The sequence below is a fragment of the Nerophis lumbriciformis genome, linkage group LG02, assembly GCF_033978685.3.
Source record: "Nerophis lumbriciformis linkage group LG02, RoL_Nlum_v2.1, whole genome shotgun sequence".
In the NCBI taxonomy this organism is placed as follows: domain Eukaryota; kingdom Metazoa; phylum Chordata; class Actinopteri; order Syngnathiformes; family Syngnathidae; genus Nerophis; species Nerophis lumbriciformis.
The window spans coordinates 22,827,501-22,844,530 of record NC_084549.2 but is presented as its reverse complement, the minus strand read 5'-3'; the positions used below and the strand labels follow the sequence as shown (position 1 = coordinate 22,844,530).

At 40.0% G+C, this 17,030-nt stretch overlaps 1 protein-coding gene across 2 annotated transcripts in view; it reads right to left on the bottom strand.

Moving 5' to 3' along the window:
* LOC133605530 (uncharacterized) overlaps window positions 1-17,030 on the bottom strand; it is a 345,893-nt gene that overhangs the window by 119,856 nt on the left and 209,007 nt on the right. For both annotated transcript variants that reach the window (XM_061958830.1, XM_061958831.1), the window contains exons 14-16: window positions 14,414-14,458; window positions 740-802; window positions 618-662 (exon numbers count right to left, since the gene is read on the bottom strand). In XM_061958830.1, the coding sequence (XP_061814814.1) occupies window positions 618-662; window positions 740-802; window positions 14,414-14,458 (153 nt within the window). The remainder of the gene's footprint in view (window positions 1-617; window positions 663-739; window positions 803-14,413; window positions 14,459-17,030) is intronic.

The window sequence follows — 17,030 nt, the reverse complement described above, 5'->3', positions numbered from 1 at the left end:
TTTTACAGTGCATGTTTTGCCAAGTTAAAAATGGTAAAATGGGTTGTACTTGTATAGCGCTTTTCTACCTTCAAGGTACTCAAAGCGCTTTGACACTACTTCCACATTCACACACTGATCAGGAGCAAGGGTGAACTGTCTTGCTCAAGGACACAATGGACGTGACTAGGTTGGTAAATGGGGATTGAACCAGGAACCCTCAGGTTGCAGGCACGGCCACTCTCCCAACAGTGCCACGCCGTCCCCCTTCTTATCCTTTTGTGTGTCATGGTTCAGGAGCAGACTAACAGTAACACACTTAAAAACACATAGTCACATGACTGTCAATTTGGTGCAGACTGAGTTGGAAATAATGTGCAAAACCCATCTTGAAAGGTGAAACTGTTGTAAATCTCCATGTTTGACTAGACCACAAGTTGCTATTTTGTTGTTGTTGTGCAGTCCTCCATTGCAGTACAAGTGCCAACCAATTCATTAGTTGCTGATGAATGACATTCAGATAGCCTTGCAGTCCAAACAGAAGCAATAATAACTCACACACACTCGCAGGCAGAGTGACGGCAAGCACAAACAGAGGGGAGCGTCATGCATTGACTCTTGACATTGACGGGACTCACTTTCTGTCCTTTCATCCCTTCGGCCCCCTCGGCACCAGGCTGACCCTGCGGGAGGAGGGGCCTCGGTTAATGACTTTATCGCGAGGCGGCATTGGAAAGCGTCGCTGCAGGAGAATACCTACAGGCTCTCCGCTGTCTCCTTTCGCCCCCTTCTCTCCCGGGACGCCAGTCTCGCCCTTGTCGCCCTGCGAGTGAACACAGCAGACTGTTCTCATTGACTGACAAGCAAAAAAGACACAAAACATCTAAGGGAGAATAACTTCAAGCAAGGACAACTGCTGTGAATAAGTCATCAGAAAAACAATCCGAGTCCAAATCTTTTCTTATCATATATATATATTTATATTTTTGTCTACAAAGATGGTGAAAAATGTGTGGTTGTTGCATTGCAGCAATTTTTTTTTTCCAGGTTCCATTCCACTATCCTCCAATAGGTGGCACTTTATGATTGCTAGTGAGCGACCCTCGGTGCATTATAATAGGATCTCTCCCTGTCACTTATGTGGGGAAATGTCAAAGTAAACAACAAGTGTACCTGCACATTGGCCAGGGCGTACGCGGAATGATAAGTACGATACATCTGTGATAGAAATCTAAGCAAGGGAAACTTTTTGGTTTTTTACTGGATGCATTTCACAAACTTTTGACCTCCTGTTTTTCAAGCTGCAGCCCTGAATCGGAGAGATTCATCATCATGTATTTTTTTTCCATTTTGGGAAAAGTAAAACCCTATAACCAGGAAATCATATAATCATATTACAGACGTAAATATAATGATAGAGCATATTGTGGTCACACCTGGACAGACAAATTACGCTCCATTCCTTCAACGACAACCGCTATGATCGCGTTCATTAATGAGCTGCAGCCTCTGTTTCCTCAGTTTTATTAAATCAGCAGACTGCTCCTATATACCAACAGATGGACTGTTGTATTAACATTTTAGCATAGGTGAAGAAAAATTCTAATTGGATTTTGTGGAGCTTTATTAACCACGTGGGAGCACACTTTTACTTTCTATCTGCTCAGTGGCCTTATGGTTAGAGTGTCCGCCCTGAGATCGGTAGGTCGTGCGTTCAAACCCCGGCCGAGTCATTCGGAAGACTATAAAAATGGGACCCATTACCTCCCTGCTTGGCACTCCTCAGCATCAAGGGTTGGAATTGGGGGTTAAATCACCAAAATGATTCCCGAGCGCGGCCACCGCTGCTGCTCACTGCTATTTACATTACCCTGCTATTGCATTTATTGTTCATCAAGCAGTATCAACAATGCCACAAATATTTTAGGTATGTGAGTTAATTTTTTTGACATTTTAAAAATTAATTCATTTAAACAAAACCAGTAAGAACGTTATCAGTGAAATCATGATTTTTTTTATACATGGTAAAAATGCACTAATTTATGGTCAACCGCTTCAATACAAAGTCAATGGGTCTCCAAATTTTAGGTGTGACCTTTGTGTTATAAATGTAACTTTCTTAATATTTACCCCGTTTTAAAAAGGTTGATATCTTTTGAAAGCGTGTTAAACAAATAAACAAAAAAAATTGGTTTCACATTTAAGGTGTATTTTTAATTTTTTTAATTCTTTAAATTAGTGTAGGAAGTGATGGAAAATATATTTTAAAACATATTTGCCAGACTCACAGATAGAAGTATGCTTTAAAAAAAATCAAAATACATTTTTACTCATAATAGATTTTTTGCCGGGGAGATTTGTCCAGTGCAAACGTGCCAAATTTTGTCAGATCGATGTTCTGGATAAACAAGGATATGTGTTCTATGCCATGAGTACAGGGGTATAGCGGTGACAAAAACAGCGGTCCAGAACGACACAAAAATACGCTTGGTCCCACGCCCCCCACCCCGTTTCTTTGTGAGGATTATGAGTCATTCTTCACCTAAATGGGAATATATGAACATCCTAGCGGTCGGCATCTTAATGACAGCAGACATTGTGTAGTAAGTGATGTTTTATTATGTCTATTGGCTCTCATGAAGTCTGTAGTGTGTAACAATCAGTGATGAAGGAAAAAAAAAAGCAAACGTTGTGATGCATTTTTTAAATTATGCTTAAAATGATCAAAATACGTAAATATCAAATGTTTAAAATAACATCCATCCCCGATGTCTTTCATAATGATTGTGAACAACAGGCAAAATTCCCCGAAAAAAGTTCCTTTTGGAAGGTGTTTAAAAAACCCTTCTTTCTTGAGTATCTTTACTTATGCAAAATCAACACAATTATGATAGAATACAAATGAAGTATATTGGTTAATTGAAATGAACCTCCAACAACGCTGTGATTAATTTGGTAAATGGGTTATACTTGTATAGTGTTTTCTTCCTTCAAGGTACTCAAAGCGCTTCTAACCCTAACCCTAACCCTTACCCTTACCCCAACCCTAACCCTAACCATAACCCTCTAACCCTGATTTCCACATTCATCCATTCACACACACATTCACACACTAATGTCGGGAGCTGCAATGCAAGGCTCTAACCACGACCCATCAGGAGCAAGGGTGAAGTGTCTTGTTCAAGGACACAACGGCTGCAGGAATACCCCTAGTAATAGGAAGGCCAAAAACAACAGATACACAAGATCCTTTGTTCCCTCAGCTGTTGACTTTATAAATGAGCTTCTTAAACAAGCTTTAGTCACTTTAGTGGGAAGCGACGTGTGATGATTAGTTTTTATTGTATTACAAATGTTTTTTTGTTTTTAGCTCAATGCCTTCATGATGGTTTGTATGTTGTATGTATTTTATTAGACATGTCCGATAATGGCTTTTTTGACGATATCCGATATTCCGATATTATCCAACTTTTAATTACTGATTCCAATATCAACCGATATATACAGTCGTGGAATTAACACATTATTATGCCTAATTTTGTTGTGATGCCCCACTGGATGCATTAAACAATGTAACAAAGTTTTCCAAAATAAATCAACTCAAGTTATGGAAAAAAATGCCAACATGGCACTGCCATATTTATTATTGAAGTCACAATGTGCATTATTTTTTTTAACATGCCTCAAAACAGCAGCTTGGAATTTGGGACATGCTCTCCCTGAGAGAGCATAAGGAGGTTCAGGTGGGTGGAGTTGAGGTGGGGGGGGGGGGGGTAGTAGGGGGTAGCGGGGGGTGTATAATGTAGCGTCCCGGAAGAGTTAGTGCTGCAAGGGGTTCTGGGTATTTGTTCTGTTGTGTTTATGTTGTGTTACGGTGCGGATGTTCTCCCAAAATGTGTTTGTCGTTCTTGTTTGGTGTGGGTTCACAGTGTGGCGCATATTTGTAACAGTGTTAAAGGTGTTTATACGGCCACCCTCAGTGTGACCTGTATGGCTATTGACCAAGTATGCTTTGCATTCACTTGTGTGCGTGAAAAGCCGTAGGTATTGTGTGATTGGGCTGGCACGCAAAGGCAGTGCCTTTAAGGTTTATTGGCGCTCTGTATTTCTCCCTACGTCCGTGTACTACTCCGTACAGCGGCCTTTTAAAAAGTCATACATTTTACTTTTTGAAACAGATACCGATAATTTCCGATATTACATTTTAAAGCATTTATCGGTCGATAATATCGGCATCTCTATATTTTATGTATTTGTACCTTGTTTTTACTGCTGTACCTTGTTTTTAATGACTACTGCTGCAAACCAAATTGCCCCTCGGGGACAATAAAGATTTTCTCAGACATGACTAGGATGGCGGAAGCTGGGGATCGAACCAAGAACCCTCAGGTTGCTGGCATGGCATCTACCAACAAAGCCACACCGTTCCTTGGACAGCACTGTTTTAGTCATGACCTGGGTATGACATTGTTCAGAAAGTCCAAGAATCCACACATTTTTGGGACTCATTGATTAGAGTTCTGTGCTATGGGAAGCTATCAAGACGTCACTAGTAAAATCTGTTCTGACCTTAACGGGCATGTTGGGAGTAGTAGTAGTGAGACTCTAAATATCACTCTTCGGAAACGCCATCTTTCAGTCAATGGTAGCCTGCCTGTACATACTGTAGTAGATCCCAGTGTAGACCTCCTGCTGTGCAGCGCAGCGTGACTCACCACTCACGCTCCAAGCAGACAGATGGTCATTATATACAGTACCTTTGCACACAAAAAAAATTGCCCTGGAATCATTTTCATGAGGCCCAGGAGAGCTATAGTTCACCAGAGGTGCATACCATATGTGGTGTAAAACATCCCCAGACATGGATCTCACAAGGCTTCCCACTGGTACTCTTGCTACCTCTGTTGGCTCTTTAGCAACCTCACCCCCACCTGCTCAGTCCCTCCAGCAGGCCAACTTGCGATCGCGCCAAGAGTGAAAATTAGGAGGCGAGCCTCTCTACCACGCTGTTGATTTCTTGTATGGACGTGCCATGTACCGGGGTGCATCTTTCAGGCGTTTCCTGCTTGGTCTGCCAAGAGGAAGTGGCAGCTGGCCGACCTTGACAAGAAAGTTCTCTGCATGACACCACACTGACTTGCCAAAACGCCAAATGACGGGGAAATGCTACAGGCACACCGCCGTTATTTCAATTATTACAATAGGGGCGTTGTTTAGGTCAGAAATTTTACTGAACACTTAAATACTACAGAAAAAACAGGGTTGGTTGTCACTTTCAATCAGTGTTGGGTTAGTTACTGAAAACCGGTAACTAGTTACAGTTACTAGTTACTTTATTTCAAAAGTAACTCAGTTACTAACTCAGTTACTTACACCAAAAAGTAATGCGTTACTGTGAAAATTAACTATTTAGTTACTTCTCTTTTTTTTTAAGGCTCCCATTAATGCCCTTTTAGCCTTCATTTCAGTACCGTTATTGCACTAGAGAATAATACAATCTGTTGATCAACTTGACATGCATTTGCATCACTGTACTCAGAAAGCCATGTGGTCTACATACAACACACAAAGACAAATATATATTTCAAAGGGCCAATTTATTTCAGTTCAGAACAAATTGACAAAACTATTTTAAATAGCTGCAACATAATGGCACTTTAACTTTAAGTAGATAGGATCTTTGATCCAAGACACAACTTACATTTAACTAAAATGTTATTTTCTTTGTGCTCGACAAAAGAAAAGTATTGAGAATGTCTCCATGTTAAGAAACTCAACTTCTGGCTTCACCATGATGTCTTGTTAGTTGTTATGAGAGTAGTGTATGTGTGTGTGTGTGTGTGGCCCTTTAAGATATGCCAGCATGTGAGGTGAGTGACGTCAGTGAGTGAGTGGGCGAGAGAGCTGAGGGACCGGCGACAGTGAGTGCGTGCAGGTGCCCTAGCTTGGTGGATGGCTGCGTCCAATAAAGTCACAAAGTTGCAACAAACCGCCGGCCTCGTCATTCACCCTCAGCTGTAAAGACCCACTTCCGGGTAAAGTGAAGGTTGTTCGCCCCGAAGTACATAGGCCCTGGAGGAACGTCTCCCCTGCGGCCCTCAACTACGGTATGGGAGCCCCCCCCCCCCCCGCCTCCACCCACACAAAGCACGCCTCTTCTTTTCCTTGTGACACAGAAGGAAGACACCGCAGCGCTGCAATAAAACACACTCAGATCTTCTGTTTCTAGCCGATACTACATAAAAAATAACGTAAAATAACGCAGTAACGCATCATGTTGTAACGGTAACTGAGTTACTGAATATAAAAAATAACGCGTTAGATTACTAGTTACCGCCGAAACTAACGGCGTTACTTTGCAACGCGTTAGTCCCAACACTGCTTTCAATATATCCGAAATGCGTTGATTATTATTGATTAATGATTAATACACATCCCTAAACTGAAACACTGCTTATACTCACATGTAGCTTATTGTTGCACATACATCATAACTAACTATGCCATCAATATTACTTAAAAGATTAAAGCATTGTGTATATATACATCTTAAAAAAATGCTTGAGGGTCGGTCAACTATCTGTCAATCACACATAGGAGCTGGAAGTTTCATCATTCTATTTTTCTTTAGCAAATATGCTGATCTAACTTGATGGTACTGTTAAAATGTGGTTGTTATGTTAGGGCTGCAACGATTTATCGATTAATTTGATTTAAAAAAAAAAGAAGCTTTGATTCACATTGTGGTGCTTCGATTAATCGCTTAATGAGTGTAATTATAAACAATTGATAAAATCCTGAATATGCAGACATAATTGCCGTACATGATAGTGGTGGTGTCTTGATCCTCCATGACAGTTTTGACTTAATTCACTATTTTTCTGTGATTTCTATCATTTGCTGTCCTGGTGCTCCAACTATGGTTCTACTTCCTGTTGAATTATTTGTTTTGCTGCACCTTCACTTTCTGTACTCTTTCCTGCCAGCACACCTTTAATAACAATTGATAAAATCCTGAATATGCAGACATAATTGCCGTACATGATCGCGGTGGTGTTTTGATCCCACATGACAGTTTTGACTTATTTCACTATTTTTGTGTGATTTCTATCATTTGCTGTCCTGGTGCTCCAATTAAGGTTCTTCTTCCTGTTGAATTCCTTGTTTTGCTGCACCTTCCCTTTCTGTACAGTTTCCTGCAAAGCACATCTGTTTTCCATTAGTTAATCTAACCTGTTTAGTTTCACCTGTGTTTGTCTTCCGTACACTTTCATGCTGCACTAGAACTGTTTTGCACTACCTGTGTCTTCCTTATTTAAACAGACTTATTGCCTGCATGCACATAACCTTCCTTGCTCTGCATCATGGAGTCCAGACCAACAACAACAATAATGTAATGGGTGATGTGTGTATGCTGTGTTATTAATATTTTATATTTATGCACAAATGTTAAAAGTGCAAATCAAATGTTAACGATATTTTAGAAAAACTGAGAGTTCCAGGTTTGTATCCAACTTCCACCATCCTCGTCACCGCAGTTGTGTCCTTGGGCAAAACACTTCACCAACCTTGCTCCTGTGTCGAGGTCAGCGCCTTCCGCCATCAGTGTGTGAATGTGTGTGTGAATGGGTGAATGCAACGTATAATGTAAAGCGCTTTGCCTGTCATTTCAGGTATAGTAAAGCATCATATAAATACAGACTAGGGTTGAACGGTATACCGGTATTAGTATAGTACCACGAAACTAATGAATTATATTCAGTACTATACCGCCTCTGAAAAGTACCGGTCTACCATCCCCCCACACCTCCGTCGTCGTCACATTGCTGGTTTACAAGCAGACGAGCATGTTCGGCAGCGCACAATCACGGAGTACTTACAAGCAGACACAGTGTGTAGACAGAAAAGGGAAAACGAATGCATTTTGGCTTAAAAACTAACGATAAAGGTGAAGTTATAACACTGAAACGCCCTTAGCAAGAGGTGCTTTAAGACAAATAAATAAAGCAAGTTTCTTACAAGTATCATCCCTGCAGGACGAGGAATAGCTAAACATGTTTCACTACACAACGTAGCTCACCAGCATCAAAATGTAAACACGGTGGATCTACACCTAACATCCACTGTGATGATACCAAGTACAGGAGCGTATCTAGTCGATACTACTATGATTACATCGATATTTTTTGGCATAAAAAAAATGTATATTATGTATATAAACTCAGGAAATATGTCCCTGGACACATGAGGACTTTGAATATGACTAATGTATGATCCTGTAACGACTTGGTATCGGATTGATACCCAAATTTGTGGTATCATCCAAAACTAATGTAAAGTATCAAACAACAGAAGAATAAGTGATTATTACATTTCAACAGAAGTGTAGATAGAACATGTTGAAAGAGAAAGTAAGCAAATATTAACAGTAATTGAACAAGTAGATTAATAATTCATTTTCTACCACTTGTCTTTAATAATTTTGACAAAATATTAAAATGGAAAATGACACAATATGTTACTGCATATGTCAGTTTGCTTTCTTACTAATAAAAGACAAGTTGTCTTGTTTGTTCACTATTTTTATTAAGGACAAACTTGCAAAGGGAAACATATGTTTTGTTAAAATAAAGCCAACAATGCAATTTTTTAGTTTTATTTAGAATAGTACCAAAAAGTACGGAAAAGTATCAAAATAATTTTGGTATCGGTACCAAAATATTGGTATCGGGACAACACTAATACAGACATTTACCATTTACAAAATAAAACAACAAAGTTTATGGCAAGCAGAAAAATGGTTTCAACTATTTTCCCTAAAATACGCTTCGAGGCTACAAAGTGATTACTTGATTACTAAAATAATAACAACTCGACATAACTTGATATTACGTTGTTGACATATGGTAGATGCTTTTGTGCTGAGAAACTACTCTAAGAATAGAGGTAATAAATACATTTTTTAGAGATTATTATGGGATGTAATGGTTAATAGTTAAATATTTGAATCACAGTTCCTCGAATCCTCTCGGCGTCTTAATTTATTTAGTTCTGTTGACAGTCTCTTCGTCATAGTGTGACATTGAAAAGTAGCCGTTACTCCTCTTTCAGCTGCCAGCTCTCTCCTGCCGCCGAAGGACAAGAATGACTGACACCCTGTTGGCTATTTTGAATAGATAATTGTGGCCCCGAGATTCACCCGCTGCAAAGCAGGTGAGTCATAAATGCCAGTGCCAGGGGACTCAGGCAAGGCTGGCACATGTTAAGGCTATTGTCCGGAAGCTGCCATTTAGAAATGTCACACCATCTCCACTCTGTGTCTCTCTTTTTCTCTTTCAGCTTTGCAACTTTACGAGTTATTAAGGCGGCGAGACTCACAATGAGTCACGGGGGAGACGTTTAGCAGCGAGTGGCTCAATTATACAAAAGATAATTGAAGCGATTGAGCATAAGAGTAACCGGAGCACAACGGGATCTCTCTGGGTTCTGGTGCACAATAAAGTAAGAAAAAGCCTTGATCCAGATCAGGGGTGCAATCAGGGCAAATAGTGTGCGGAAATAATTGGGCCACTTGAAGCATTGGCATTTCTGTTTTTCCTGACATCAGATCAGCTAAAAGTTTGACACGCTGTCGTCTTCTAACACATTGTATGTGTGTGGCCTTTAGCGTGTAGGTCACTAGACAAACAAAAGCCTGTATTTATTTGGACTCCTGAGGAAAATATGACAACTCAAAGAGTCAATGGGCCATAAAGTCAATTTCTTATCCCTTTTATTAATACATGTTTCCCTGAGTGTGTCATTTTCCTTTTTGTAGCCTTGATTATCTTAAAAACATAGCACCAAAACTATAAAAGGGGATCTCGTTAGTCTTTAAACATGACTTAGAGAAGTCAGTGTACAGCTCGTATTTTCAACGTATAGTGTGCATGGTAAAAGCATAACATGATCCTAGAGATGTCCGATAATATCGGACTGCCGATATTATCGACCGATAAATGCTTTAAAATGTAATATCGGAAATTATCGGTATCGGTTTCAAAAAGTAAAATTCATGACTTTTTAAAACGCCGCTGTGTACGGATGTAGGGAGAAGTACAGAGCACCAATAAACCTTAAAGGCACTGCCTTTGTGTGCCGGCCCAGTCACATAATATCTACGGCTTTTCACACACACAAGTGAATGCAAGCATACTTGGTCAACAGCCATACAGGTCACACTGAGGGTGGCCGTATAAGCAACCTTAACACTTTTACAAATATGCGCCACACTGTGAACCCACACCAAACAAGAATGACAAACACATTTCGGGAGAACATCCGCACCGTAGCACAACATAAACACAACAGAACAAATACCCAGAACCCCTTGCAGCACTAACTTTTCCGGGACGCAACAATATACACCCCCCGCTACCCCCCCCCCCCCCCCCACTTCAACCCCGCCCACCTCAACCTCCTTATGCTCTCTCAGGGAGAGCATGTCCCAAATTCCAAGCTGCTGTTTTGAGGCATGTTAAAAAAAAAAAGCACTTTGTGACTTCAATAATAAATATGGCAGTGCCATGTTGGCATTTTTTTCCATAACTTGAGTTGATTTATTTTGGAAAACCTTGTTACATTGTTTAATGCATCCAGCGGAGCATCACAACAAAATTAAGCATAATAATGTGTTAATTCCACGACTGTATATATTGGTATCGGTTGATATCGGAATCGGTAATCAAGAGTTGGACAATATCGGATATCGGCAAAAAAGCCATTATCGGACATCTCTACATGATCAAGTGCTCACACGATATATGGACACTTTGGACACCATTAGTGGATAATACAACTAATGATACTGCAAAAACAAGTTGTACACTGAATAAGTTAAGTTACGTCAAAGTTTCATATCTGCACTATTATCCCTTGAAAATGCAAAATAAAACGGTTGCATAAATGTGAGGGGTGTACTTAATTTTGAAGGATAGTAACTCCGGATGGGTACCGAATTGGGTACTTTTATAGGTAGCAACCAAAGTGAGTCGGTACTACCGGGTACCGATTCATGTAAAATACATTCAATAATACCATATTCCAATACCTTTGTTGCATGTGTGCTGTACTAAAATTATTTCGATACTTTGATACTTTTCTTAATAAAAATTGCATTTTTGGCTTTATTTTAACATACAATCTTAGAGTACATTAAACATGTTTCTTAGTGGAAGTTTGTCCATAAATAAAACAGTGAACAAACAAGACAACTTGTCTTTTAGTAGTAAGTAAGCAAACAAAAGCTCCTAATTTAGCTGTTATATATGCAGTAACATATTGTGTCATTTTCCATTCTATTATTTTGTCAACATTAAGGACAAGTGGTAGAAAATGAATTATTAATCTACTTGTTCATTTACTGTTAATATCTGCTTACTTTCTCTTTTAACATGTTCTATCTACACTTCTATTAAAATGTAATAATCACTTATTGTTTGTATACTTTACATTAGCTTTGGAAGATACCACAAATTTAGGTATCAATCCGATACCAAGTAGTTACAGGATCATACATTGGTCATATTCAAAGTCCTCATGTGTCCAGGGACATATTTCCTGAGTTTATAAACATAATATACATAAAAAAACGAAAATAGATTTTGTGATGCTACAAAATATCGATGTAATCATAATAGTATCGACTAGATACACTCTTGTACTTGGTATCATTACAGTGGATGTTAGGTGTAGATCCACCAATGACGTCAGAAACGGCATCATTAGCGGTGACAGCGGTGAGCTACGGTGTGTAGTGAAGCATGTTTAGCTATTCCTCGTCCTGCAGGGATGATACTTGTAAGAAACTCACTTTATTTGTCGCCATGGAGACCAGGATTAGTGATTTAGAAGTCGCTAAAACACTGGCGACGGCGGATGGATGTTAGCCGCTAGCTAGCTAGCCATGTCTTAAAGCACCTCTTCCTGAGGGCGTTTCAGTGTTATAACTTCACTTTTATCTTTAGTTTTTAAGTCAAAATTCATGTACTTATCACAATACGGTGGGCTTTCCCTTTTTTAAATGAATTGGGAAATGACTCTTTATTATATGCTATTTTGATGGCACTCTTGTAATTCTCTAAACAGGTTGAATTTACCAGTAAGTGTAGTTTGTGATTAGGAGTAATATACGCACTGCTGCAAAAATGCACAATTATGGTAAATGGTAAATTAAAGTTAAAGTTAAAGTACCAATGATTGTCACACACACACTAGGTGTGGCGAAATTATTCTCTGCATTTGACCCATCACCCTTGATCACCCCCTGGGAGGTGAGGGGAGCAGTGGGCAGCAGCGGTGGCTGCGCCCGGGAATCATTTTGGTGATTTAACCCCCAATTCCAACCCTTGATGCTGAGTGCCAAGCAGGGAGGTAATGGGTCCCATTTTTATAGTCTTTGGTATGACTCGGCCGGGATTTGAACTCCCAACCTACCGATCTCAGGACGGACACTCTAACCACTAGGCCACTGAGTAGGTGTAAATGGGTTATACTTGTATAGCGCTTTTCTACCTTTTTTTTTTTTAAGGAACTCAAAGCGCTTTGACACTATTTCCACATTCACCCATTCACACACACATTCACACACTGATGGCGGGAGCTGCCATGCAAGGCGCTAACCAGGACCCATCAGGAGCATGGGTGAAGTGTCTTGCTCAAGGACACAACGGACGTGACTAGGATGGTAGAAGGTGGCGGATTGAACCAGGAACCCTCAGATTGCTGGCACTGCCACTCTTCCAACTTCGCCACGTCGTCCCCCATTATAAGTATCCTTGCATTTTGCAGATTTGGAGGTCATCTATATCAGTGTTTTTCAACCTTTTTGGAGCCAAGGCACATTTTTTGCGTTGAAAAGATCCGGAGGCACACCACAAGCAGAAATTATTAAAAAATGAAACTGTCACGACTGGGACTGTGGCGTGTTTTGTTCTCCCGAGGTGCAAAAGATTTGGACCATACGTGGCGTGAAGGGGAGTACATGATTTATTTAAACACTATAACTACAAAAAAAAAGGATCAAACAAAAGGCGCACACAGGGGCGGAAGTACAAAACTTGACTATAAACACGAAACTTGCACAAAGGCAGAAACTATGAACAATTAAACAAAACTTGCAAACTATGGCATGAATAAAGAAAACTTACTTGGATGAAAAAACGGCATGAAAAAGCGCAGCAAGGGTCATAAGGGTGTGTGGAGAGTATAAATGCGGGATGTCACCAGAAAGACAAACTGAAAACAATGAACTTAAATACTACAGACATGATTAACAAAAACAGGTGCGTGACTCAAAACGTGAAACCGGTGCGTGACGTGACAGGTGAAAACTAATGGGTTGCTATGGTGACAAACAAGAGTGCACAATGAGTCCAAACGTGGAACAGGTGAAACTAATGGGTAATCATTTAAACAAGACAAGGGAGTGAAAAGCCAGAAACTAAAGAGTCCAATAACTAAACAAAACAAAACATGACTAAAACAAAACATGATTACACAGACATGACAGAAACTCAGTTGACAGTAAAAAGTCGTTGTCGCAATTGTTGGATATGACTTTAAACCATAACCAAGCATGCATCAATATAGCACTTGTCTCAAAGTAGGTGTACTGTCACCACCTGTCACATCCCGCCGTGACTTATTTTGATTTTTTTTGCTGTTTTCCTGTGTGTAGTGTTTTAGTTCTTGTCTTGCACTCCTATTTTGGTGGGTTTTTCTCTTTTTTTGGTATTTTCCTTTAGCAGTTTCATGTCTTCATTTTGAGCGATATTTCCCACATCTACTTTGTTTTAGCAATCAAGGATATTTCAGTTGTTTATCCTTCTTTGTGGGGACATTGTTGATTGTCATGTCATGTTCGGATGTACAATGTGGACGCAGTCTTTGCTCCGCAGTAAATCTTTGCTGTCGTCCAGCATTCTGTTTTTGTTTACTTTGTAGCCAGTTCAGTTTTAGTTTCGGTCTGCATCGCCATCCCTAAGCTTCAATGCCTTTTCTTAGGGGCACTCACCTTTTGTTTATTTTTGGTTTAAGCATTAGACACCTTTTTACCTGCACACTACCTCCCGCTGTTTCCGACATCTACAAAGCAATTAGCTACCGGCTGCCACCGACTGATATGGAAGAGTATTACACGGTTACTCTGCCAAGCTCTAGACAGCACCGACACTCAACAACAACACATCATTTGCAGACTATAATTACTGGTTTGCAAAAAATATTTGTAACCCAAATAGGTGAAATTAGATCATCTCCCACGACACACCAGACTGTATCTCACGGCACACTAGTGTGCCATGGCACAGTGGTTGAAAAACACTGATCTATATAATTGGGTTAATATTTAGGAATAGTTGAATAAATACGGTGTCTGTTATTGAGTATCACTCACAGGTTTGCCTTCAGGTCCAGGCTCACCAGGCTTTCCCCTGCGGCCCTAAGGAAAACAGAAAGAAGAAGAGATTGAGATAAGAGAGTGGATATGCAACAACAGGTGTTCCTCTGCACACACGCTGCCAGCAAATAAGGCTTGACAGCAACTCCTGTCGCACTCTCTAATTTGCTTTTAATTAACAACAAGAAAACAGCCTAATTGCTGCACCCCGTGTGGCCCACAACTCTTTGTTCCCTCTGCTTCACCGTCTCCTCTTCCAGCTGTGCCAGTCCCCTCGGTGCATCAATCAGAGCAGGTAGCGCAAACGCAGCAGCGGGCAGAGGGGGCGAGCCGGCGAGCTGGCCGCCATTGGCCCAACAAGGTCAGGGGGAAGTGATCATTTCACAAAAAAGGCTGGAGTCCTTGAAAGTGTGCAGGACTTCAAACGCTGACATCTTAATGAGGTGTAATGCTACTAAAGTTGGTATGATTTACACCAGGGGAGGGTTTATGTCCTTGTGATAAAAGAGGACTCTGACTATGCAAGATGTGAAATTAACATGGCTTTCACACACATACACTCGATGAATGGAACTTTAGAAGTCATTAGGAGATGCTGATACTTTGGCCAGGATCAATTCTCTGTGCAACAATGCAATCAACAGAACTAATATGCTGTGTCTATATTACAGCTAAATTACCATATTGAACTGAATGCATCTGCATAAATGGAGATCAATTTGTGTCTTTGATTACAAAGCTTTTTTTTTTACACTGATATAGTGTTGTTCCGATACCAATATTTTGGTACCATTATTTCGATACTTTTCGGTACTTTTCTAAATAAAGGTGACCACAAAAAATGGCATTGTTGGCTTTATATTACCAAAACATCTTAGGGTACATTATACATATGTTTCTTATTGCAAGTTTGTCCTTAAATAAAATAGTGGACAACAAGACAACTTGCCTTTTAGTAGTAAGTAAGCAAACAGAGGCTCCTAATTTAGTCTGCTGACATTGTGTAATTCTCCATTCTATTTTGTCAACATTATTAAGGACAAGTGGTAGAAAATGAATTATTAATCTACTTGTTCATTTGCTGTTAATATCCGCTTACTTTCTCTTTTAACATGTTCTGTCTACACTTCTGTTAAAATGTAATAATCACTTATTTTTCTGTTGTTTGGGTGCTTTACATTTGGGTATCAATTCGATACCAAGTAGTTAAAGGATCATACATCATATTCAAGTCATACTCAAAGTCTTCATGTGTCCAGGGACATATTTCCTGAGTTTATAAACATAAAATGAATTTAAAAAAAATTAAAGACGATGTTCGACGTAATCATAGTAGTATCGACTAGATACACTATTGTACTTGGTATCATTATAGTGGATGTTAGGTGTAGATCCACTAATGGTGTTTGTTTATATTGTGACGCCGGTGAGCTACGGTGTGAAGTTAAGCATGTTTAGTTATTCCTCGTCCTGCAGGGATGATACTTGTAAGAAACTTACTTTATTTGTTGCCATGGAGGCGAGGATTAGTGATTTAGAAGTAGCTAAAACACTGCCGATGGCGGATGGACGTTAGCTGCTAGCTAGGTAGCCATGTCTTAAAGCACCTCTTCCTGAGGGCGTTTCAGTGTTATAACTTCACCTTTATCGTCAGTTTTTAAGCCAAAATGCGTTCGCTCTCCCTTTTCTGTCTACACACTGTTTCTGCTTGTAAGTACTCCGTGATTGTGCACTGCCGAACATGCTCCTCTGCTCGTAAACCAGCAATGTCATGATGTGACGACGACAGGGGCGTTTATGCAAATGATTTGTTTGCGTTTTAATTTTGGCATTTGAATTTTTTTTAACTGAATCAAATTATGCTGACACTTTAACTGTAAAAAAAAAATTCAGTTTGTTAAAGTGCAGTGTTTGAAAAATTCAGTGCAAAAACAGTTTTAGTGCATGAATTTGTTGCTTCAAAACTCAAGACCCAGTTTATGCAGCACTACACACATTTTACATAAATAACATTTTACATCAATCAATCTAGGGATCTAGATATCTGGTCAGGACAGTCCTCACTCTTTTGCCTTCACCTTCATTGTCCATTCATTTTTGGTGACTTTATATACTCTGGACCTAGACGTTGAGTCCGCGACATACATGGCGGACAATAACTAATACAGTCTGCTTTGCCAGTCCAAAAGCATTCGCTGTTTTCCGTAGTCTTCCCTCGTCGGCCAGGTAATACAAAGCACACACTACCTTTTTTTAATCACATCCACGGGAGCCCACATTCTCGTTGTCTCTCCTTTAACAAATGGACAAAGTTTTTCGGTAAGTAGAATCACAGCTGACCTCGACATTCGAAAGTTCTCTTGCCGTCTGATAAGTGTTGTATCCCAAATAGCTGCAATCGCGCATTTCCTTCACTTAAGGTGTTCATGTGTGATTTCCACAAGCGTCTGTACATGTAGAAGAAGGAGAAACACGGCAGGTCTGGATGACTCGCCTTCATATTTCCAGTGATTAGCTCTGAGTTACCAAACCGTTTGTTATGAAGTTGGCTGTGGCGCGTTTTTTCTGGCGTCACTTCCTCTCCGAACTCAGTTTGTAAATGATTGATGAGTCC